This window comes from Manis pentadactyla, chromosome 2, assembly GCF_030020395.1.
Source record: "Manis pentadactyla isolate mManPen7 chromosome 2, mManPen7.hap1, whole genome shotgun sequence".
Taxonomy (NCBI): Eukaryota; Metazoa; Chordata; class Mammalia; order Pholidota; family Manidae; genus Manis; species Manis pentadactyla.
Window position 1 is genome coordinate 181,029,783 of NC_080020.1, and position 24,486 is coordinate 181,054,268.

Sequence of the window (24,486 nt, forward strand, 5' to 3'; positions counted from 1 at the left end):
TGTACTGGCAGGAAAGGGAACCAAGTCCAAGGAAATTAGTGGAAGCCAGGGGATTTGGGGACCTGGGAACCCAATTGGTGGGTTCATGATTTTTAATTAAAAAATTATTTTCTGAAGTGCAGCATTTTAGGGAGGGTTTGTTGAATTAAAATAATAGACTAGTAACCTAACAAGGGTCCTGAATATCACGGCCGCATCTCACCTCCCTGGAGGAAGAGGCCCTTCTCTGGCCAGTTGCCAAATCTGAATGGATGGGGATAAAGCTACAGAGTTATCAGAGGCCCAGGTCATGGGAGCAGAAAACCTTCCCAGGGCTGGGATGGGAATGGGGACAATAGTATGTGTGTGCGTCCTGTCCTGATTAGGGTACTTCCCCACCCCTTGCAGACTGCACTTCCCTTCCTTTCTTGGACCTCAGAACTCAAATTGTCTCCCTAATGCCACTGAACAGGGACCCCAGCAGTGCCAACAGCCTCTGGAGTATTTCTGACTCGACCATGTGCCACACCCCCAACTCATGGCAACCAGATTCAGAAGCTGGCCACCCCTACCTGCCGCACAACCTCTGCACCCCTCGTGAGCCCTGTCAGCGAATTCTAGTCAAGGCAAAGAATTTTGGAATTCTTCCAATTATTGTGGCTGGTGAGGCGAGGTGACAGATGATGGCAAAATCCCCGGGTTGCCCAGAAGGTACCCAGTGCAGAGTGGACAGGGTGCAGCGAGAACATCTGCATTTTTCCGAGCTTTAGCCACCAGGTCTCTGTGAGCCTGTTACTCCCCTGAGCCTGGCAGCTCTAGGGTATGTTTCCAAACAGAGCCCAGTGCACACACAGTTGTTGCACTTGGCTGTGGATCAAGCCAAATGTCAGTGTTTTGGTCCTTGGTAACCAGTTCCCACTGGGAAACCCAACACCTGTGCCGAAAAGTACCCCTCACACCGGTGACTGGGCCAAAGCGCTGCTTGGGAGGCTGAGGGCGGCGCCCAGGGTCTGGTGGTGACTGACAGGGTGGGACACCACGGCTGGCAGGTGAGCCCGAAGTCCAGCACCTTCACAGGACTGATTCCTTGGATTCCAGTTCTGTGGTGCTGGCCACAGGGCCAGTGGGGTTCTGGTGTGTCACCAGCGGCGAGGTCTCCTCCACTGACTTGGAGTTGGGGATGGCTTCCACTTTCACCTCGCTCAGCTCCTGCTCCCCCTTCTTCACCGCCTTCTGATTCAAGTAGTGGAGGATGCCCGCACCCAGGGCGTCCCCTTCCACATTCACCACGGTGGTGGTGCGGTCCCTGGTGGGAAAAGGAAAGGACAGGTGTCACAGCCGATGCTGCCTGGCAGCTGGCTGCACACTGCAGAGGGACCGCCACTCTGAGGGGCCCCGCCGCTGCCCAGGGAGCATGCTGCAAAGGACACAGGCCTTGCCAGACTCCAAATGAACCTCCTTTAAGTATTTTTACTCTTAAGAAAGTAATAGGCCCTCATGGTAGAAAACGTGGAAGAAAGAGAAGCAAACAAGTCACCCACCCTTACACCACAGCTCTGAGCAAATCAGAATTAATGTTTGATCTGCTTCCTTCCAGGCACTTTCCTATGCATGTATTCTATGTGGAACGGACCCCATCATATAACCATTACATACAACTGGGATGACGGTATAGATAGGATTTTGTGCCCAGCATCTTCTCCCACTCACCATTACACTGTGGGAGCTTCCCTTCCTTTTCCCATTTTGACACCATATCTCTACTGAGTATCATCCTCAGATGCATTCCCTGGCTGTTGGCAAACAGCATCTCACAGAAAATAGCACTGTCTTTTCCAGAAGCTTACCTTCCCATAGATTAGCCCAATAACCATTTGTCCCTGGAGCTAGGAGGAAATATTGTGCCCATTTTGAAGAGAGGAGAAAAAATGTGGACTTGCCTGGGGTCACTGGAGAAGCAGGGGGGCCAGGGGAAACAGAGGCCGCAGGCTGAAGGGCTCGTGTGACTTCAGGTCCCTACTGGGCAGCCTGCCTGGGTGCCCGATTTCCTCCCCTAGTCCTGGCAAAGCGCCCTGTAGATGCCTGCCTTCCCCATGCAGAGGAGGCAGCTGGGTGAGGAAGGCGTCGGGGCCTTGGACGCTCTGCTCTGGTTGTGTCCAACTCACCAGCTCAGGAACTGATTCGCTCTGATGAACTGCACCTTTCACTGGCATTGCTCTGAGGAGCCATAAGGATTCTGAGAAACCCCTTTAAATTTCTAGGGCTTGAAAAAAAGGTGGAAACCCACCGTTTCCAACCACCATGGACAGCAGAGCCACTAGCCCAGAGCCAGGCCCAATGTTTAGGTTACCCATGCCTGCCTCTGACTAGTGTGGCCACAGGTGTCTTTTTTCACTAGTGTTTCCTGAATGCTTTACCACATGCCCAGAACTGTTCTGTGTGCTGGGCATGTACTGACTCTTTAATCTCCACCACACGTCTAGTGTGGGTTCTACTATTATTCCCATTTCACAGCTAAGCAGAAAAAGCACAGACCAGCTCTTACCACACAACTAGTCAATGGCAGATGTAGGATCTAAAACAGGTAGTTGGGCTCCAGGACTCATTTTCTTATTCATATGCTCTACTGTCCAACATCAGTACCTCAGCTGACCTTCCCTATAAAATAGGTATTATTTATACCAGAAAAGGTATCACTCAACTCAAGGAATCAGCACACAGACACTGTTCTGTGTCTTTCCAGGAGCCCTGGTGCTAGGGGTCTGGGTCACACCTCCTCCCCTGAGCCCGAGCCAAGGCACTCATGTTAGCGGGGTTCATCTTCTCCGCCCTGCTTGCAGAAATCACCCCTTGGGCATTCCAGGCCAAGGATGATCATTCCTGGAGGCTCACCGCTCTAATGGCCATGACTTCTATGCTGCCAATAATCTCCTTAGACCCTTGTGTCCCCCTGCACCTGCACTGGGAGCCAGGTCTGGGCCTTGGACCCCCACTTCCCTGGATGCTCTAGGCAAGTTCTCGGTAATGACATTTCACAGTCATTCATAGGCCTTTGACTCTCATATTGTTTAGTTTTTCCTACTCTAAATTTTGTCTTGCTGGCGCACTATGGGCTCCTTCATTAGGGAGGGAGCTTTTAAGTTTCTCTGCATGCCCCAGACCCAGCAGAGTGCCAAACTCCCAAGGAACTCAATACAGACCTTCTTTTATTCAGTGCCCTTAGGACTTGCTACTTACACAATCCAGTCCACAGCCAGGATTAGAGAGAGGTCCCGCGTGGGCAGCCCAATGGCCTCCAGGATAATGGCGATGGTGAGGACCCCTCCAGCTGGTACACCTGCTGCCCCAACACTGGACGCCGTGGCTGTCACTCTAAGGGATGGCACAGCAGGGGCAGCTGTTCACACAGGGCATGGAGTGGGCACCAAGAAATGCAGAACACAGCAGCCCCAGCTTGGAAACTGAAACCCACCCGACCGTAGGTTCTGCTGGCTGAGCCCTTAAAGATGATTCACTCTCATCAAGTAAATTCACCCTGTCCTCATTTTATAAACACCTGAGTACAGCTATCTGTAGATTTTATAGATACCAGAGTCATATTGAGATTGGTATTCATGAGATTTTTCACAGGAAAGCACAAGAAAAAACTTAAGTTTCGACCCAGGCTTAAGGATGAAGGAAAGAATAATGAACTTACAGAATCGTGAAAATCTGTCCTGCTCTCAGCTCGATGTTGTTGAGCTGGGCAATGAACACCGCAGCCACGCACTGGAAGATGGCTGCTCCGTCCATGTTCACAGTGGCCCCAATGGGGAGAATGAACCTGCTGATCCTCTTGTCTACACCATTGTTTTCTTCAATGCACTTAATCATAGAGGGAAGGGTTGCTGAGCTAGAAATGGGAAAACCACCACCCATGAGAGCCATTCTTCCAGGTCAGGCTAACACATTACTCAGACTCGGGAACAGAGCGGTTAGCACCACCCTTGTTTCTGGAGTTCTCGCTTTGAAATAAAGAAAAATCAGAATTGTTTCAAAAGTTCTGTCACAACATGGGGTTCTGTCAACGACCAAAGCATCCAAAATCTGAGTCCTTATGTATATGGTTATGTTATTTGCCTTGATGTACCTGTGCCAAATTTCTCAAGAACCACACATTGCCTTGTAGTGCAAAATGTTCTCAAGAGAACAAAGAACTACTTATTCTATAGGTGCATCTCCTCTGTTGAATGTTTTTCCCTAAACAGTAAACAGCATACTATTATTTATTTTTTTATTTTAATTTTTTTTGGTATCATTAATATACACTTACATGAACAACATTGTGGTTACTAGATTCCCCCCATTATTAAGTCCCCACCACGTTCCCCATTACAGTCACTGTCCATCAGCATAGTAAGATGCTATAGAATCCCTACTTGTCTTCTCTGTGCTATACTGCCTTCCCCGTGCTCCCCCACACATTGTGTGTGCTAATCATAAGTATACTATTTTTTTTTCTTCTGAGCCAAGAAGCAGGAATGGCTATGAGAGTTTGAAAGAACAAGGCCTGCCCTCTCCAGCTGGCTCAGTAGGCTTTTGCAGAGGGTGGCTGGCAGAGCTGAGAAGTAGGTGTGTTTCTGTCCAAGCCAGAGAAACTTACCTCCCTAATTCTTTTTACCACCACAACCTTGTCATACAAACAGCCATTTGGGATGGGAGGAAACACACAGCAGAGAGGCAAAAACTCTGTGTGAATGAAATGGAGTGCTGCTATCCTTTCCAAGTTTTCTTCAGTTCATTTGCAAAGCCCGATGTTTTTTTGAAGGATGTCCAATAATGACAAGGTCCGTTTTCTGAGCTAAATCAGATGATCCCACGGTACTCTGGACTCCTAGAGAGCCGAGCACACGTCTGCCACCATGAGGCCTTGGTCTTGTTTTCTGATTCATACATCCAGAGTGAGAATTGGGCAGGTGTCCTTCTAGGAACTCCCCTGCAATGCCTTCTGAGTTAAGTGGCTGCCTTCTTTTACTAAGGCAAAGGTTTCACTAATGATGGTGAGAATCTACAATTGGACTAAATAATAATCTGATTGACTTCTAAGGCACAAGATGGAGAAAGGAATGAGGCAATCCTTCATGCTGGCAATCCCAGAAATCCACTTCCAAAAGGCAGTGGGGCTGGTAATACAAAAATACTGGTCAGAAGAGACCAACTTGGAGTCATGAAGGAATTAAAGTAAGTCCAAGGCATATGAAATACAGTGAAAAATACTGTAATATCTTTTATGTTGAGAGATGGCAACCACACTTAGCATGGTGAGGATTTAGCAATGTACAGAACAGCTGAATCACTAGGTTGCATATCTGAAACCAACATAATATTGTGTATCAGCTGTATTTCAATGAAAACAATAGTAAATGAGGAAGAACTATGATTCCTAAAGAATGAAAAACTTTAATTTATATGAAAAAAATTAGTCAAACAGGAAACTAAAAGACAATTATAAATCCATAAAAATTAAACAAAAAGTTATGTCCAGATATCGGTTGTGCATCTACCACTGGGCTCACGAGGGTCCACAGTAATGTCCCAGAGCAGCCAAGGCACCAAAAACCCACTTACCTGGAGCAGGTGGCAAATGCTGTTGCAAATGGTGTGAGGAGGCCCACAAGGAACCTGAATGGGTTTTTTCGTGTGAAAACAAAATAAGTAAGTGGCAGAACAATTCCTCCATGAATAAAATGGCCCAATATAGACGTGAAGATATATTTCCCAAGGCTGGTCACGAGCCCAATGATGTCCTTCATTTCCACAATCTTGCTCCCAACCAGGAACATGATGCCCACGGGCACATACCTAAGGCAGGAGCACAGACTACTTATTAGTAAGAGTGGAGTGGCAACGGGGCTGGGAGACGCAGGCCTGCCTGATGTAAAACATGGGGACTTTAACTAGGCGGTCTTCAGCTCTCCCTAGGATGACCCTGAGGAATAGAAATGGTGGGCCCATTTTACAGGCCATGAAACCGAATAAAATTAACATGATAAATCACCAAAGATGATGGAGTCAGGATCAAAACCCAGACTTCTTTCCACTTGGATATATGATGTTCTTGAGGATGGATGCTACCGACCACACGGGCTCCCAAGCAGGAAGCCCAGGAACTCGTCAAGGTCAAGCCTCTGGGACTGTGAGCTTGACTTGCACCTTTGCTCAGGCTATTCTGAGAACTCAGAAACATGAGAGACTAATACCTATTTTGCAGAATTGCTGTGGTACAGACTTGAGCCAAAGTTGGGACTTCTGTGAAGTCTTAAATTCTTTGTGGTTTGGAAAACATGATTCCGTGGGAAAAAGTCATTAACAATGACCCTCTGGGAACACTTGTGGAGCGTGAAGATTTTTTTAATGTTAGGATGGGAAGAGAGAAGGGAAGGAATGAACTATGGGAGCTACAAAAAACAAGTATCAGTTGCTTTGAATTTAATATAAATCAAGTAAGAATTTTATAGCCACTGATTTTCTTGGTCAATTTTAATTATATTGATAATAATGTCACATAGTTCAAATTTCAAAGGGTACAGAAGGGGGAACAGTGTGAAGTCTCCCTTCTACCTCTGTCCACCAAGCACCCAGCTTCCTTTCCTGGAGATAGCCAATGCCATTGATTCCTTGCATTTTCTTTCCAGAGATATTCTAGGGAGTATTGTTAATTTTAAATCCCATAATAGTACATGAATACATTCTCCTTTCAAAAAATTAAAATACAGTAGATAGGCCCAAATCCTCCTTAGGCACCATCCCAAGCTGGGCAGACCCTTCCTCAAATAACCGCTCCTACTTCCTATGCATCTGGACACATAGCTGCATATTTAAATCTTTACATTTTAAACCTCACATAATGTCTTTGAGATCTTTTCCTATCAATACATGGAAATCAACCTCATTCTGTTTTTTTTCATTGTGGTAAAATATGCATTTTAACCACTTTCAAGTGTATGGTTTAGTGGCATTAAGTGCATGCATATTGTTATGCAACCATCACCCTATCCATCCAGAACACTTCCATTCCCACACTATGAAACTTGGTATTCATTAAACAATAACCTTTATCCCTTCTTCCCCTGTCCTGGTAACCACTGTTTCTGTCTCTTTGATTGGACTATTCTAAGTTTCTTTTATAAATGGAATCATACAATATTTGTTCTTTCGTGTCTGACTTTTGTCGCTTAGCACGGCGTCTTTGAGGTTCACCCATGTGTCTCATGGGTCAGAATTTCTTTCCTTCTTAAGGCTGAATGATATTGCACTGTTTGTATATAAACATTTTGTTTATCCACTCATTTGTCAGGGGACATTTGGGTTGTTTCCACCTATACCTCATTCTTTTCCAATGTCATCCTCCAAACCAAAATACTATAGATTATTTTGCCATTGCCCTGCTAATGGACACTTCCATTACTCCCAGGTTATCATCAGTACAAACAAGGCTGCAAAGAGGCTCTTTGTGCCCCCATGCCTGGGTTCTCTAGAAGTGGAGCTGCTGAGATACAGGCAGGGTGTGTGTGTGTCACATTTTAAATTTCAGTGAATACCGACAAACTGTTCTCCAATATGGCTATTCCAAGTCACGTTCCCACCAGCTGTCTATGAGAAAAATCCCTTTCCTGGACCACTGGCTCTCATGAGGAATGATTTTGCCCCTAGGGGACATTTGGCAATATCTGGACATGCTTTTGGTTGTCAAAACTTCAGGGATGAGCAGGTGATGCGGGTACCTAGTGGGTGGAGGCCAGGGATTCGTCAACCATGTTACAACACACAGGGTGGCCTCCAAAGAATCCTCCAACCCCAAGTGTCTAAGCATGCTGCTGTGCAGACACCCTAGTCCCACCCTTATCAATGCCTGATAAAACCAAGCATTCCATTGCCCTGATCTCTAGTAGGCTGGACAACCCTCAAAATGTTTATTGGTCACTCAGGTTTTCTCTCCTGTGAATTGCTTGCTCACATATTTTGTCCATTTTCTAATAGTTTATTCAGCCTTTTTTCATTTTCAGCAATCAGAACTCTTTATATTAGTGCTTCTCAAACTGTCTTTGATGAAAGGCTGGTTTCTTTCTATCCAGTCAGTCATGGCCCAGTGTTCTTACAAAAGACACTAAGAATATTAGAAAAATGATCGTGTGCTTGGACACTGCAGCAATAGGAAATGGCTATAAAAGGTTTTGAACACTTATTACCTCTAAATAAACATCACTGCAGACAGTTTGTAAGCTGGCTCCAGTCCTTTGATACTAATGTTTTGAGACTGTGTGTGTATACATATACACACCATATGAAATAAATATCAATGCTTTTCAGTGTCTTGTCTTTACTTTGTTCAAGGTATCATTTGCATGCAAACCTTTTGTATTTTTGATACCGTCAAATAAACAGATTTTTATGGCCTTTACTTTTTGTATTTTGTTTAAGACTTTCCTACCCCTCTATTTTTTTTAATACTTTCAGAGGGACTCCCTCCTTTTTTCCTCTTTCCTCCCTGGATAGAGTAACAACACATGGGTTGACGGCATGAGTTTTATAGGAGCATGGCTACGCTCATTCGCTTACAAATCTTCTAAGGTGCTTTTGTCCTACAACATCGGAGTTGGTAGTTGCCATAGAGACCGCAGGGCCTGCAAAGTTTGCTGACCTTGCACTTAATCCATGGAGAAATTATTCCTGTGAATAGGTGCTTTGATATCAGAGTAGGTAATTAGCAGAAAGAGCTACTAGTGAAGATACTTCCCACACTGCTTGAGATCCTTTAACCAGCAAAGGCACTTTAAACCCCAATTCTGTATGAGATGTGCTTTCTGGGCCATAGGTGTCCCACTGTAGTTAGACACTTTGCACGGTCTGCTTTAGCAAATAGTTGCTTATATAATTACTATCAGATTGAAGGAAGGACCACTGATTGGTTTCCAGGATGAAAATAAATGTCTTAACAAATGAATATAATTTTCTTGCATAGAGTTTCCTTTAATTCAAACTTTGGGAGAATTTTAGACTAAAAAAATAAGCCAGGAGAAGAACTTGATGTATGAGGAAAACACTTCTTCCTTTCTGAAAATATTTTTCTCCCCAGAAAAACAACAATCATATGTAGGGTCATGCTTGCAGTGACAGAGTCAGACTCTGGAATTTTTGGTTGAGCCAGAAAATTTAGTTGAGCAAGAAAAACACAACTAATGGGGGCTCTGGTCATAGCCTCCCACTCAATTCCAAACTTTCCTACCAAATTCCAGACTTCTTCCCTAAAATCAGTCCAGTGGCCACCCCAGTGCCATCTGAGATGAACTCCTGGGATGTTTAAGGGTTGACGATATGGAAAACGCTTTATGAATAAAAGGATGAACTAGTTTCTTGGCAACGAACAGGCAGAAGCTAATACCCACAGAAGTTTGGCTTGGGTAAAAATTACAAATGGAATTGGTATGATTTCTGAGACATTACTTTGAGGCATCTGGTCAAATTTTTACTTTATAGCCAGAAATCGATCTAATGGTTTTTATTAAACAATTACCCTTTCACTGGTATTACATAAAGAAACATTCATGTAAGAAAAGACCATTATATGCATGGGGTGAAGATGGATTTCTCTTACATGTTGTGAAGTACTAAAGCAGCCCCTTTGAAGCTTAAAAGCTATCGTTTTAAGGTAAATGAACCTTATTCTATGCAGCTGATAGCAAATTTATGGAATTCATTGCCCCATAAGATGACATGTGCATCCCATATGGGATGATGGTAGGAACTCATAAATAAATCAGCAGTGATAAAACCATAAGGGGTCGCTAAAGGGTGATGAGGAAGTGACTGGTAACCATGGCACATACCTCACTCTGAGGTCCTGGGCAAGAAGAGAAACAGTCTCCCTCTCCATCACTCCCTATACCAAGACTAGCCCAGGCACATCAACCATATAGGGAACTGAGCCAGGTGACCCTGCAGGAGTGACCTGGAACAGCAGAGCCGGGTTCTTTTCTGGATGGCAGGAGAAGTGAGGGGGAGACTCACCACATAATCCAGGACACCAGCACCATTGTTGCTTCATTGAAGGAATTGAAGAAACGGATGAGTTCTTCTCCTTCAGAGCCAAGTTTCTTTAGGGCCACTCCTAGCACCAGGGCAAAAAGGACCAATCCTAAAATGTTCATCCCTTCGATCTCAGTGCCAATGGGGATCTGCAGGATCAGAGGGGACAGTGGATCTAAGTTTACAACAGATGAATGAGAATTAAAGATGCACCGCTTTGTCTCCACCAGACCGAAACTATGCCCCAAATGAAAAAAGACTTATATTTTCTTGAATCTTCAGCAATTTTACAAATCAAGGGGTAGGAAACTCAAGGAATAATGGAATCTGAAGATACAGAGAGTAAACAAACAAAAATTCCACCTAGTTGTTAACTCTTAAAGCTGTTCAAAATTGGCAGAGGTTGAAGCAAAAAAGTAATGAGCTTGCTGTCACTGGACGTATTCAAGTAGAGGCTGGACAGTCACCTCAAAGAGCTGCCTTTAAAAGAAGAGCCGGTTGGTAAAAAAGTTCCCTCAGATCAAGAGTCAATGACTGTAACTTTGCTTCTCAAATGTCAACAAATTCTTTGTTGTTAGGCTGTTACAGTGGCCTCCTAGCTAACAATTTTCACAAAAGATTTTCAGGGTCAACATGGATATTTTCAGGATATTTGTCCTAAATCATTAACTCAAAATGTATAGATATACTATATTCTTCATGTTTTCCAGTAATGCTGACTCTCATTACTATGAGCATATATATTAGACAACCATTTTATTCCATCAAAACACATTATGAAATTCTGAAATGGAAAATGTCAGTTTGATCTGAGTTCTAGTCCCAACCCTGATATTAAAAAACTTCTATGAGCTTCAGGTTCTTCATCTGCAAGATGAAGTGAACTTGACTAAAATAGTAGCCTTCAATTCTTTTTTTTAAGTAGAACTTTTTCTTCAAGCAAAGAGAGGTTAGTACACAGAACACCTCAGTCCTGGAAGGTATATGTGTGGGAGTGGAGGAAGGGAAAAATACCTCCTCCTTCTACTGACAGCTCTGTGGCTAGGTGGGATAATCCTTGAGGTCCCTCATCCCTTCCAGCTCTGTCCTGAAGGCTGGGGACCTAGTCCAGCATTTGACAAACAATAGCTGCTCAAAAATATATACATGAATGAATGATGGCTAGAGTGAGTGAAGCCCCTAAGACAAGTATGAGTAGGAGTAGGTTAAGTCACCTATTAATTAATTATATTTCAGGACAGCGGAAGGAGTGTTATAGAGTAATTTTTGGAAAAGGGGGATGTTAGTTTCAACTTCATAAAATGGATCTGCTAAGATTCTAATATTACAGATGCTGGCCTTTGGCCACGTTGGCAAATAACCAAATGTGTAAGCCTACCCCATGTGCTTGCCTAAACTATGTGCTTTAAACAGTCCGTTTCAACCCCAAAGTTTTCAGCCCTGCTGAGAAGAGCGTACATATCACGTATATTCCTTCAATTAAGTAGCACTATTTGCTTCACACATATTTATCACAAGTGATCTTATAAAGAACTTTACCTTTTCATGGGTTACATTTCCAGAGCTTGTGTTGTGGGTCAACTCTTTATAATCAGTTGCATACTGTGAACAAGAGGAAGAAAAACCCACTGTCAGTTCACAGGTGGAGACCGGCCCAGAGGAGTGCTGGGCCTCTTGCTACTCCGTCACTATTCACTCCGAGTGCTCTGGGTGTTCCTCACTAGGGTGGCCTGACAAGGGCCTCTGAAAACTGTACAAAAGGTACTTAAGACCAAGGCAGCAAGTATTCCAAGAGTTATCTAGGGACCTGAGGAAACAGGGAGAGGTTCCTCAGGTCCTTTGGACAAAGGTTTGGAAGAGGAGGTTGGAACAATTTCATGCTGACAATTTGGTATTTCAAACAGCTGACAGTTTGTATTATTTGGGGAAACTTGGTATTGATTCCATAATGCCAAAGTCACTTTTCAATGTATCATTTTATTTTCATTCATTCATTTATGTTCCACTTTGTTCCAGAGCTTCTTTGAGCTTGACGGCTTTTCAGCATCTGTTTCTAATCTGCCTTGAGCCTCCACTCCCCAAAGAAAAGGCAGTGAGGCAGGATGGAGTTTTCTGGCTGACTCTTCTGGATACTCACTTAACAGAAGAGAAATGGCTCAAGAAATTTTGGTCCCGCAGTTGACTCCACATACAGCTACACGGAGTCTTCCTGCGGCAGTATGTACTACTGAGTGGAATCTGTTATGAAACTCACTTCCTGACCCCTTTAAGGACACCAGACTTCTGAACTGTCCAGAGGAGCCCATCAGATGGTACAGAGAGGCCTGCTCTGTGCCTTCCCTGGTCTCTCCTGGCTTTGATTTATCAAGCTTTCAGATGGGCAGAGGTGTTCAGCTGTCCTGTGATCAAGGGGGTGAGGGAACAAAACCCACTCACACCTTCTGTGACAGGCACTGAAAGCACTGTAAACCTTTTGTTTTCTCCTATGCCATGTTATATATATAAAGCACAGCTATGCTTCTATGTAGATTGTTTTTAAAAAGACAGAGGCCATAAGTACAAACAGAAAAGTTTTTAGTTGAAATAGGTAATCAGATAGTCCATCTAATCTAGACCTTTGTATTCCATCTCTGTGTAAAGGATGGCCCCTGGTACATTACTCACAGCCTTGCCAAAATTAGGAAAGAACTAGAAACAATCTGAACATCTATGAACAAGGGACTGATAAAGTTATGGGACTCATGCAGTGGAATATAGCCAATGACATTACGTAAGATATTTAATCAAATGAGTTCACAATATACTGCCTTAAAAAAGAGATTACAGAACAATATCTGTAGTTTGTGCAATACTAACAATATACATACTGTAATTGTTTTTAAAACGTGAGCACACATAGAAAAAACACACCTGAAGGCTGTACACCAATGTGATTTCTATTTTCTTCCAGTTTTTGTATCTTACATTTAATTTTTTTGCAATGAGCATATATTTCCTTTATAATCAGAAAAAAACCAGCAATGTATTTTTTTTTAAATTCTGAAATATTTGAGAGATCGCCAAAATGTGACTTGCGGGTACTTCTCAGGTGATGTGAAAAGATGCTGGAACCAGTAGCATATTTTAGAAAAATGTTTTGGTTTTGTTTAGTTTTAGTCCAGGGCTCATCTACGAAAATGTTCACCAATGTTACCAAGTTTTGTCAACAACACTGTCCCTCCCTGTTTCATCTTGCCTAACCCTACAGCAGTAAATTATACATCCTCCCTGTACCCACAACTAAGTTCCATATTTTTTAGCAAAGCATCAAGCCCTACCGTACGGAAAGCCGCAACCACAAGATTGGAGGGAAACAGGTTTCTGTTGAGAAAGAGAGCATTTTGTTAGTAATCTTAAAATTCAGTGTTCAAAGTGTCTGCTTTAAGATGCCCCTTCCTGCCTCTTAAAACAATATTCCCTCTCTACCCGCAGCAGAGACTGTGCCTGTCCTTAATCCAAGCACCCATCTATGCCTCAGCAGCTGGGCTGCAAGAGATACTTTGAGGGCACCGATTTTTATCCTCATCTCCATCACGGTACTCCTTGGTATTCAGGCTTCCCTGTGTCCCTCCAAACCAGAATAGCTGCTTCGCCTTCCCTTCCCCTAGAGGCCAAGCCCGACTGCAGTGGTTTTCAGTGGGAGTGGTGCTGTCTGCTAGTGAGCTCCACTGGAGTGTTTTTCTTTTCACAGTAACTGGGGGCATTCCTGAAAAGGGGGGAGTGTGTATAGGGGCATGTGCCAGGGCCTGGCCATTCATTCTGCTAAGTGTGTCAAGTCCTGAACAATAAATGGTCTCAAAGCCCTCACGCTTCCAGTGTTGTATGACATACCTGTAGAGGAAAACCTTATTTACCTGCTCCTCCAACCTAATTGTCCATCAGTAGATGAATGGATAAAGAAGATGTGGTACATACACATAATGGAATACTATTCAGCCATAAGAAAGAAACAAATCCTACCATTTGCAACAACATGGATGGAGCTAGTGGGCATTATGCTTAGTGAAATAAGCCAGGCAGAGAAAGACAAGTACCAAATGATTTCCCTCATTTGTGGAGTATAACAACGAAGCAAAACTGAAGGAACAAAACAGAGGCGGAATCACAGACTCCAAGAAGGGATTAGCCGTTACCAAAGGGGAGGGGTGGGGGAGGGTGGGTGGGGAGGGAGGGAGAAGGGGATTGAGGGGTATTACGATTAGTACACATGGTGTGGAGGGGATCATGGGAAAGACAGTGTAGCACTGAGAGGACAGGTAGTGACTGTGGCATCTTACTACACTGATGGACAGTGACTGCAGTGGGGTATGGGGGGACTTCATAATATGGGAGAATGTAGTAACCGATTGTTTTTTATGTGAAACCTTCGTAAGAGTGTATATCAATGATACCTTAATAAAAAAATTAAATAAATAAATAGAAAATTACCTAACTTAACCCTTTCCCATATTCTGCAGTGACCCTGTTTTTTCCCTCATTTGATGAGCTGTCCCACAGCTCCTCTGCTGTGTGTTCTCTTGCAGCAGCAATTTAATAAACAAATTCTGTCCAACCACAAAAAAGTATTAATAATTATCTGCTCCTCAACTAAATTCAAAACAAGGTATTTTTTGCACCATTTGAACATACACTGAATTTTCTAGGAATGCAATTACTATGTAAAATGTGGGACAATGATTTTTTTTGTTTTGTTTTGTTCAGAATGTTTCCAAGAACTATTTGTTCATCTTTCTGGAAAATCACCTCACCAATGGCAGATTTTAGGATCTGGGTCCTTAATCACACACACCAGTATCAAGTATCAGTCTGAATGTATAACTGTCTCATTATGGTGAATCTAAATTCAGAGGCAAGCAAATAACCAATCTGTTGTAGAGCACTTACATACTGAAATGCATTATTTTTATTATAAATTACTCTGTCTTTTTAAGTCATATTGATGTTTTGCAATTATGTAAGTAAATTCTATTTATGGATTTCATTTCAAGATGAAGAATATCATAAAACATTTGTTATCAAAGGAAGAAGATGGAGTTGATCAAGTTAAGCTAGATTTTGAAACCATTATCTATTCAGGTAGACAATTTTTATTGAGGGCCCCCTTTGGGTCAGGCCCTGTGCAGGACACTGGTCTTGATATCACTTGATAAAATCCCAGTGACGTCTATTTGCTCTACTCACTTCCTATAAGAATAACCCTAGAAGAATGACTCTGGATTATCCTTTACAATTTGTGCCTAATTTATGCACTAATTCTTACTTACATGGATGAACTGTTTACCTAGCACCAGAATCTCTAGGCAACTATTTGCAATGCATTTGGTTTCAGAGGTTGGCAGTTCTGACTGTAACCCAGTGTGGCAAGAGTCTCAGACGGCCTTCTGGTAGTCACACCTTTGTGTAATCCTCCCTGCTTGAGTGTGGGTGACGCCTATCACTTGCTTCTAGCCAACAGAACACAGCAAAGGTTTTGAGCTGTCTCTTTCGGGATTTAGTTACATAGAATTGGGGCTTCCATCTTGCTAGAAGACTCTTTAGTGCCTTCTGGGCTTGCATGTCTAAGGAGAAAAGCTGCCATGCTGGAAAGGCCCACATGGTAAGAAACTGAGGGTGGCCTCTGTCTGACTGCCAACTAGGAACTGAGGCTCCCAATCTAAACTTCAAAGAACTAAATTCTGCCAATAACCATGGGAACTCAGAAGTGAATCCTTCCCTGTGGAGCCTTCAGATGAGACTCCAGCCATGGCTACCACCTTGCCTGCAGCCTTGCATATGGCTCTGAAGTGAGAACCAGCTAAACTGTTTCAGGATTCCTGACCATACACATACTGTGATACAATAAATGTGTGTGATTTTAAGTTGCTAAATCGGTGATAAATTTGTTATAAAGCAATATATAACTAACAGGATGAATGGGATGCAGAACAACTTCATTAGAATCCTTAGGGTCCTTCCACAGCATAGTTGGCATCTATCTAGACTATAACATGGCATTTCCCAAACTACCTTGTCTATGAAAACTTAATTGTGTTTCATATACTTAGAGATTATCAGCAAGTACACACCTGCATTTAAGCAGAACAATGTTATCTTCAGTTGAATTCACCATTGCAAAATGGCAATCAGAAATTTGATTCCTATCACAGCACATTTACTTAAAAAAAAAAGGTACAAACAGACCAGCAATTTGTATTGGCTATTCTTTTGTGTATAAATGAATAGCAAATTACATATGCCTATCATTTCCATTACAAAGCACCTTCCTTACATATTTCCATCTTGTGAGATAGGTTTGGCATCTCATTTCCATTTGGCATTCTAGTTAGACACAGAAACAGGCCCTTAAGGAAGGATTCCTTTTAGCATCCACCACATGACAACTCTCAGTTGTTCCCAAACTGAGCTGGCCACAGGATTCTCTCCCTAAGAGGGCAGGGAAGTTAAAGGAAGAGCTGCGCTCTCCAAGTTCTCACACGGAACAACTTCCCCTGCAAGAACCATTCCTCAGCTGATACAGACATAGCCTAGCCTTTCCCACGGCCTTGAACCACTCTCTTCCAAAGAACACACATTGGTTGAACCCTTCTATCTGGCCTGCCTGGTCTCTTCAGCATGAGCAATAACCCAGAGCTTTCTCACCCAAAATGGACCCTGACCCTGACCTAGAACTTGCAGACCAACAGCCACTGATACACCAAGCTGTTGTAGACAGTCTACAAAAATCCAGTGTGCAGAGAGGGGTATACACAATGCTAGAGGCAAAACGGCAACTCCTATAAAAAAATCAAGTTCTTAAGAAGAATACAGTGTGTTCTGGCAGTTTCTTATAAAATTAAACATACATTTGACATATGACCCAGCAATTCTACTCTGAGATATTTATCTAAGAGAAATGAAAATAGATGTCTGCCGAAAGGACCTGTAGGTTATAGCAACATTATAATACCCCCAAACATACATTCAATGGGATGTCTCAACTTTCTTTAGATTATATAGCTCAGCTCTCAGATATTAATGCATGGGAAGGAATCACACTGGGGGCAGTGAGCTGAAACTCACACACTCACAAAATCCTTCTCCTTTACCCAATCCCTCTGGTTGCCACAGACCAGGAGCAGGAGCAGTCCCGACCCCTGCACCAAGGGGCAAGGAGTTTAGGCTGTGCAAGTAAAGCACAACTTCCTCAGCGCTCTTCACGGTCGTGCCTTTGGTGTGGTATCTAAAAAGTCATCACCATACCCAGGGTCACATTATCATACAGAGGTTTTATGGCTTTACATTTTACACTTAGGTCTGAGCCCCATTTTGAGTTAATTTTTGTGGATGGCACAAGGTTTGTATCTAGATTCATGTTCTGCAAGTGGTCATCCAAGCTGTTCCAGCACCATTTGCTGAAAAGATGATTTTTGTGCCACACTCTTGTCAAAGATTAGTTGACTGTATTTATAGGGGCTACTTCTGGGCTCCCTATCCTGCCCCACTGACCTGTCTGTTCTTCTACCACTACCACACCGTCTTGATTACTGCAGCTTTACAGAGTCGTATAGTCGGCTCCTCTGACTTTGCTGTCTCTGCACACTTCCTAGCCCCTTTGCCTTTGCTTTTTAAACACAGATGTTGCCACGAACCTGGGCATTTTCTTAGTGCTGAGCTCTCCTGAATTCAGGGATCAGCTGCTTGTCAAGCAAGCAGTTTTGCCCCCAAGGGCTCTCTTTTCAGGCACTTTTCCCAGCTCCTCACAATCACATGGCAACTTTGTGGGTTTTCAGAATGAGGGACATTTGAGCTGGAAGAGATCTTAGAGGTGATTAGACTCCCTCACTTACCACATGGAGACACCAAGGCCCAGGGACATTAAGTTGATTCATTTCCCATTCATGCTCCATCCAGATCAGCACTGTCCAAGAGAACTTTCTGTATTTGTGCTGTCCAATAGGGTAGATATGGTAGTCATGTGGCTTTTGAGCACTTGAAAATGGCTAGGGCTACGAGAACCCGAAATTTTCATTTTATTTAAATTTAACTAAATTGAAGTAGCCATCGGTGGCAAGTGCCCATCACACTGGACAGTGCAGATTCAGAGTTCTGACACCCAGCATCCGGAAGCCAAAAGGTCTAAATGGTCTTCTCATGCTTACCTCCGCACAGCACTCCATTTCACTGGGTATTAGGGTGCTTCTAACCACTGAGCTCTTCGTCTTATTCAAATTTCCTAAATATTTCCTTTTTCTGTTATTTGATCCTGAGAAATATATTTGAATTACATAACACCAGATATATATCAGACCAAAAATTCTCAACCATTAGTAGGCCATGAAATCAATTTATTGGCTTACACCAGCATTTTATAAAAGATGTAATACACTAGGCAGAATAGAAAGTCTCAGCATGTATCACATTTAAAATGTTGTTTTGTGGAACTTGCGTTTCAGGCTGTGTACACAGGGGTGGGGATATATAAGTGTGGATACCGTAATTTGAAAATGAACTTCTTTTAGTGGGTATAAATCAGAAACATCTGCAAAAATGCCGAGTCATTACTAGTAAATCCAGAGGTCCAAATCAGACCAAACTGGGAGAGAATGAATGGACAAGCCTTCCCAGTGCTGTCAGAATCTTTGGGTACATTACTTAAACAAAAAACTGGTATGAGCTGAGGCTGAACTAGCAAAGGATGAAGTGCTAGTGGTGTCGTACAGACTCTTGCAGCTCACACGATGAGAAACTTCAAAAATGTTCCTCCTTTACACATTTGATATTGTTTGTTCTTCTGACCCTATTGTCAGGGTGCTATGCATTTCCTTGCTCTATCTGAGAAGAATGCAAAACAAACTACTTTAGCTTAGGTATATTTTTTGTTCCACATGTGCTTCCTTTTATTTAAGTTCAAAAATTCTTTACTGAATTTATGAAAATTTCAAAGACTCTTCAGAACAGGATACGGCACAGTATGTATGCCTGATAAACATTTATTATTCCTCATGTTTATTGTTACAGAGTCAGGCAACAGGGACATGTCCCTTCAGATCTTGGTACCCCCTACAAGGCTAAGAGCAGAGGAAGGGCTGGGGGTGGTGGGCACTCCTAGGGTGACAATGGGGGTTGAGGGAGTAATCCACCCTCTTTTTAAGGCCCATGTCCAGTTTTAGATTCTATTCAGAAAGGTTAATGCTGGGTCCCTGGGTGGGGGACTTTTTAGGAAATAAGGCTATGAACAGCACTAATTTTCTCTATCAAGTAGCCATCAGCTGTCCCTGAAAAGCTGGGACACACTGGAATATTAGCAAGATAAATATTAACTCATTTAATCCTCCTAACAAGTTTAGATGTATACTATTATAAACCTCACATTACAGGTAAGGAAACCAAGGCACAGAAAGGCTAAGTGACTTCTCCGAACAGCTAGTAAGTGGTAGAGCTGGATTCAAACCCAGGTGGTTGACTTCAGCATCTGCTCTCAGTCACTTCCCACGCTCCCTCTATGGGTTTATGCTCTTTTCGGGCTCTGAGCCATTCAGGTATTCTCCTGGCTGGTAGAAGGAACGGTGTCACATTGAACACACACACACCCTACACTTTTTTAAAAATTACAAGCTGTCATTTTTTTCCCTTTAGTGACTAGTTAGGCTGAGAAACCTCCATTAATTTGGATCCTGTCAGATTTGCTAAGAATCTTCATCTTGCCTATAGAAGAGAGGGAGAGAGGCATAGGACAAGCAACTTGCCGAGATCATAAAAGAAATTACTCACTATTCACTCCCTTGGCTTCGACCTAGGGGCTACTATTAGACCTCAGTCTCCAATAGGTTTCTTTGCACCTATTAAAGAAATGTGTCCTTTGCAGTTTGAGAGGCATATTCATCATATTCACACAAGTTCCTGGGAAGAAAACTAAGTCCCACACGCCTCCCTCTGTGAAGGGAAAGGCTCATGCTACAGTTTACTGCTGAGAAAATGAGCGTTAAGAAAAACATGCAACAGGTAAAATCTTAATTATGTCTCCCAGGAATGTGGCAGGACCCTGCTATGCTTCTGCAGAAGACAGAGTGACCCAAGGCCATTGACTCTTCTGCCACTGCATACATAGCCCTGGGCCAGCAGCTGTCCCTACCCGCCTCCTTTGCAGATAAGCCTCTGGTTTTCCATTTGGAAACTATAAATTTCATCATCTGGACGAATGTTAGAGACCAGCTGCCTCAATCCTTTCCATTCGTAGATGAAGAAAACTGAGGTCAACTTTGGAGACCACAGCACATAATGCAGGGGGAAAACATGGTATGTAGGGGAGGATATGAGATTATTTCTGTCCCATTTCAGAATGGAAGGCTCTTCTATTAGTTTTGACTTTTCTCCACTTTCCCAGCTTGCCACAGTGTTGATTCTATTAGTCCCAAACACAATGTGCACTTTTTCTCCAGGCTCCACATGGTTCCTGATATGATTAAAGACTACATGGGCTCCAAGTCATCTTGAGCTCCCCAAACACTCCTTTTCTCCCCAAACACTCTCATTTATTTCAGACTATGAAGGGAGGGCCATCTCTATAAGTGCACAAGAACTGGAAAAACCTAACCGCTCTGTAATAGCGCTCCATTTATAACAAGAGTAAGCATATATTGGGCCAGCCCTGTCCTAAGAGCTTTACAGCTCTTATCATTTATTCCTCAAAACAGTTTTGTGAGGTAGGGGCTATCATGATCCCCATTATGAAGATGAGGAAGCCAAGACACGAAGTAGGGACACGCTTGAGGATGCAGCAATAGTAAGCATTCTTAGGGACCAAGAAGTTCCACAGTGACTGGGTTTCTGATAACCTGTTTCTGTCTCTTTGGTGCCCAGACCATTTAATTTGGGATGAAAGTCACAGCTGAATCACCCGGCTCACACATGAATCTGAGCATCCTATATGGCTCTGGGTCTCCAGGCACAGAGCTCCAGGCCAGCTGGGATTCTGTGAACGTCCCCCCTGCCAGCTGCTGTCCACAATCACTTCTCAACTCTCAAAGGGCTTGCTTCTAGAGTCAGGGCCTCATACCCACTCCCCAGTCCACTTTCTTACTTCCAATCCTTTGTTTGTTGGGAAATCAAACCACTCAGCAGGGACATTCTGAATTTTCTAAAAGGTATAATAAATATCTATTAGCTTCACTTCTTTCTGATTTGTAGTTCCATCTTGAAAAAATAAATCAGAAATCATGGCAGAGAGCCCATGGGAGTTCTGAGGCACTGCACTAAATTAGCAGAGACCTTTCCTACTCCTTATAGATGTTTAGGTTCTGGGGCGTTACCAGGTAGGGCCTGCAGGATAACTGAGGTGTTGAGTGGTGGGGTCGCATTTCATCCATGTGCACACAGGCAGAAAGGCCTGCACCCTGCCTTTGCCAAAGAACATGCCCGGAGTCACACAGAACTGACACTGGTAAGGCTTCTTTGAAGGAAACAGTTTTGAAATGTTTACCCAGAGACTCCCTGGACCCAAGAAGCATTTCTACATGGCTCAGGACTCAGTTTCCTCTTAGAAGCTGCTTGGTGTGAAAGCCAAATGGGCACAGCTTCATATACACTTTCCTTCAGGGAAGGGGCTCCACTCCTCTGCTTAGAGGAAGTGGGCATCTGCCCTGACCCCATCACGCCCTTCCCTCGGCCCAGGGCAAACATTTCTGAGACAGTCAGACTAAACAAGCAGCATAGTATCATGACTACAGCACATTGACTCAGGGAGGGGAGACTGGGAGAAAGACAGCCCTGTGGGGACAAGATCCAAAATTCTTCTAATCCCTCTTTTGATAAACCACTCAGTGACCTTGAGCAAATCACTTAATCTCTATCTCAGTTTCTCAGAAAATAGGACCATCTCACCTGCCCACCTTTATCCTTGAGTTACTGGACTAAATGAGGTTGCTGTTGGAAGCATTATGAAACTACCCATTGCCAACAAGCCAGACACAGGTTCTCTCAGTCCTTCCCTCTACCTGCAGCTCAAGTCACTGGCAGGTCACACCTACACTGACAGCTGAGCCATGATGCCGGGTCGCCATTCACTTCAGAAGCAGGCGCATAAGGGGCTTGGATCTAAAGCCAGAAAACCATGATCAAGAAGTAAGATGTCCCATCTGGGGTTGGTGGTAATATGATAAGGCCCCCTCACAGCCTGCCCCATTGTTTGGCCATTTCCTATCTCCTGAGCCTCCCCTGAGGGGGTACCACCAGCAGGTCAGAGCTGGGAATCCACACTCCCTTCCCTGGGCCACTGATCCCTACAAAAAAGAACCCTTCAACCCCATAACCAGCTTCCCTCCAGGATACCTGACTGACATGCTGAAGTCAGCAGTAAGTCAAAGGCCCTCTCACTCTCGGCATACTTTGTTTTCAGTGCCCACCTATGAGTTCCCAAGCTTTAAGGATCTCTAAGGCTGTGATCTCATCAAAGTCTAAATAAGCCATGTTCCCCTGCCTTTTTGGTAAGAACTTTTTGGTCCCCCTCATCATTTTTTTCCCCTAACTGCAAGTGCCTTGGACTTTTGCTGTTGTTACAGTTTAAAGTAAATAGTCTCTTAAGTGGCAGACGGTCATCACATTTTCCAGTGGAAGAAATTCAAACAGTAGAAAGTCAAATCACTTCGCCCAGAGTTTGCTGTTTCTCACAGCTTCAGCAATGAGGAACTTTGCCTCAGTGACTCAAGACAAAGCATACCTCCAAGGCTCCAAATCCAGAATTATCGAAAACTTAGAGGGGGAGCCAGGGGAGCTCCTCACTAAGCTGAACCTAGCCAGGTCAGTAAATGCCTCCAGGCTGCATTTTTACATCTGTGAACTCTGAGCTAATGGAGAAACCAAGCAGGCTGAGGCTTTGGATAATCCACAGAAACTACACTATGCCTCAGGTGAATAAAATGCAACTTCTAAGGATCACAAAATGCAGACAAAACTAAATGAAGATACTTTTCTTTCCCTCTCTAAACCTTATACCTTCCCACAAACAAGGCCTCTTGAAACTTACAATACTCTACAGTGGTCCCTACTACGGAGCAGGCAGCAACCTGTCCCAATCCCCCAGGAAAGGTGTATTTCTGGGCAATGGGCTCCACACAGTCAACTCCAGCCTTGGGATCCATAGGTCCACTGAGAACCCTTCAAAAAAAATTGCCAGTTTCCTCCCAAGCAAAGAGCTGAAAACAGGGAAGGCCACCAGGTATAGGCGAGGATGGCTCAACAGGCAGCCTTTACTCAATGCTGCCAGAAGCTTTCAGGCACTGTGGGAGAAAAGGGGTGAAGAGGTTGGGGCGTTGGAACGTTTTTCCCGGGGAGAGCAGCCAAATCTAAGGTGAGACAGCTGCCTCTTCCCTAACAGTCCCACCTAAGGGGAGGGCTGGTTCTTGCTTAAGGATGCAGCCCTGCTCCTTGAGATTGTCCAGTGCACCCCGCTGATGTTTACAAAGGTGCGGTCAGCATTCAAAGAACTGAGACGTTATTTTGATATTTTTTAAATGTTAAAGGCCATCCAGCAGCCAATTAAGAAGTATATGAGAGCTTGCTTGCGTTAAGTACTGGAGTGCATTAGAGAGCTGGCGCCTCCCACTGTGCACTCAGGTGAGGTGGGGAAGAGTTACCTGGCCAGGTCGAGGAAAGAGTCCACTGTCTCTTTGGGAACCGGAGCGGGCCCCAAATCCTCCAGCCCCAGGTCGCTGGACTGAAGGGTCTGTGCGCCAGACCCAGGCTTGATGATGAATGCCAAAGCGACGGCAAGCGCAGAGGCGCCTAGCGTGGTGAGGCCGAAGTAGGCGATGGCGATGCCGCCCAGGCGCCCAAGAGAGCTGGCATCGAGGGAGGCGGCGCCCGACACCAGGCTGCAGACCACCAGCGGTAGGATGATCATGCGCAGCATGCGGAGTAGCATCTCGCCCGGGAAGGCCAAGTAGGTGACCTGCGTGCGGTTTAGCCCGAGCCCGCGCAGCGCCGCGCCCAGGCCGGCGCCGGCCAGCACCCCAGACACCGTGAGCAGCACCAGCGCGTGTCGCCGCAAGAAGCCGGTGCAACGCCGTGCGCGTCCCGCAGCCGTCCCAGACGCGCCAGGCCCCGCCGCAGGCCCCGCTCGGACGCTGTCTAGGTAGCCATCGGTCTCGCTGCTCTTCTCCATGGCGCTGTCTGCGGCTCCCAGCTGGAGGAAGCGGGGGACTTGGGCTCGGGGGAAAGACAGGGCTCTCAGTGAACGGATCACGCAGAGGGGCGAGGTCTGCCAGTTATACCCCGCGGGTTCTGGGAGCCGGCCCGCTGGGGGGTTCCCGGGCTGGGAGCAGGAAGCAGGTGCGGAGCCGGCCAGCAGAGGCGCGAGCGACCAGCTGGAGCCCGGGGCTGAGGGGATAGCGCCGCGCCCAGCCTTCCCACTACCGCCGGGCCGCGGAT

The 24,486-nt window shown here is 44.5% G+C and overlaps 1 protein-coding gene across 1 annotated transcript; it reads right to left on the reverse strand.

Moving 5' to 3' along the window:
• Positions 1-714: 714 nt before the first annotated feature.
• SLC1A4 (solute carrier family 1 member 4) lies at positions 715-24,486 on the reverse strand. Its single transcript, XM_036920751.2, has 8 exons — positions 23,694-24,486; positions 13,362-13,404; positions 11,584-11,646; positions 10,027-10,193; positions 5,587-5,820; positions 3,677-3,871; positions 3,217-3,351; positions 715-1,285 (listed from the first exon to the last, which is right to left on the reverse strand). The coding sequence occupies exons 1-8, from the start codon at positions 24,218-24,220 to the stop codon at positions 1,051-1,053; spliced, it is 1,599 nt and encodes a 532-aa protein (XP_036776646.2). The 5' UTR covers positions 24,221-24,486; the 3' UTR covers positions 715-1,050.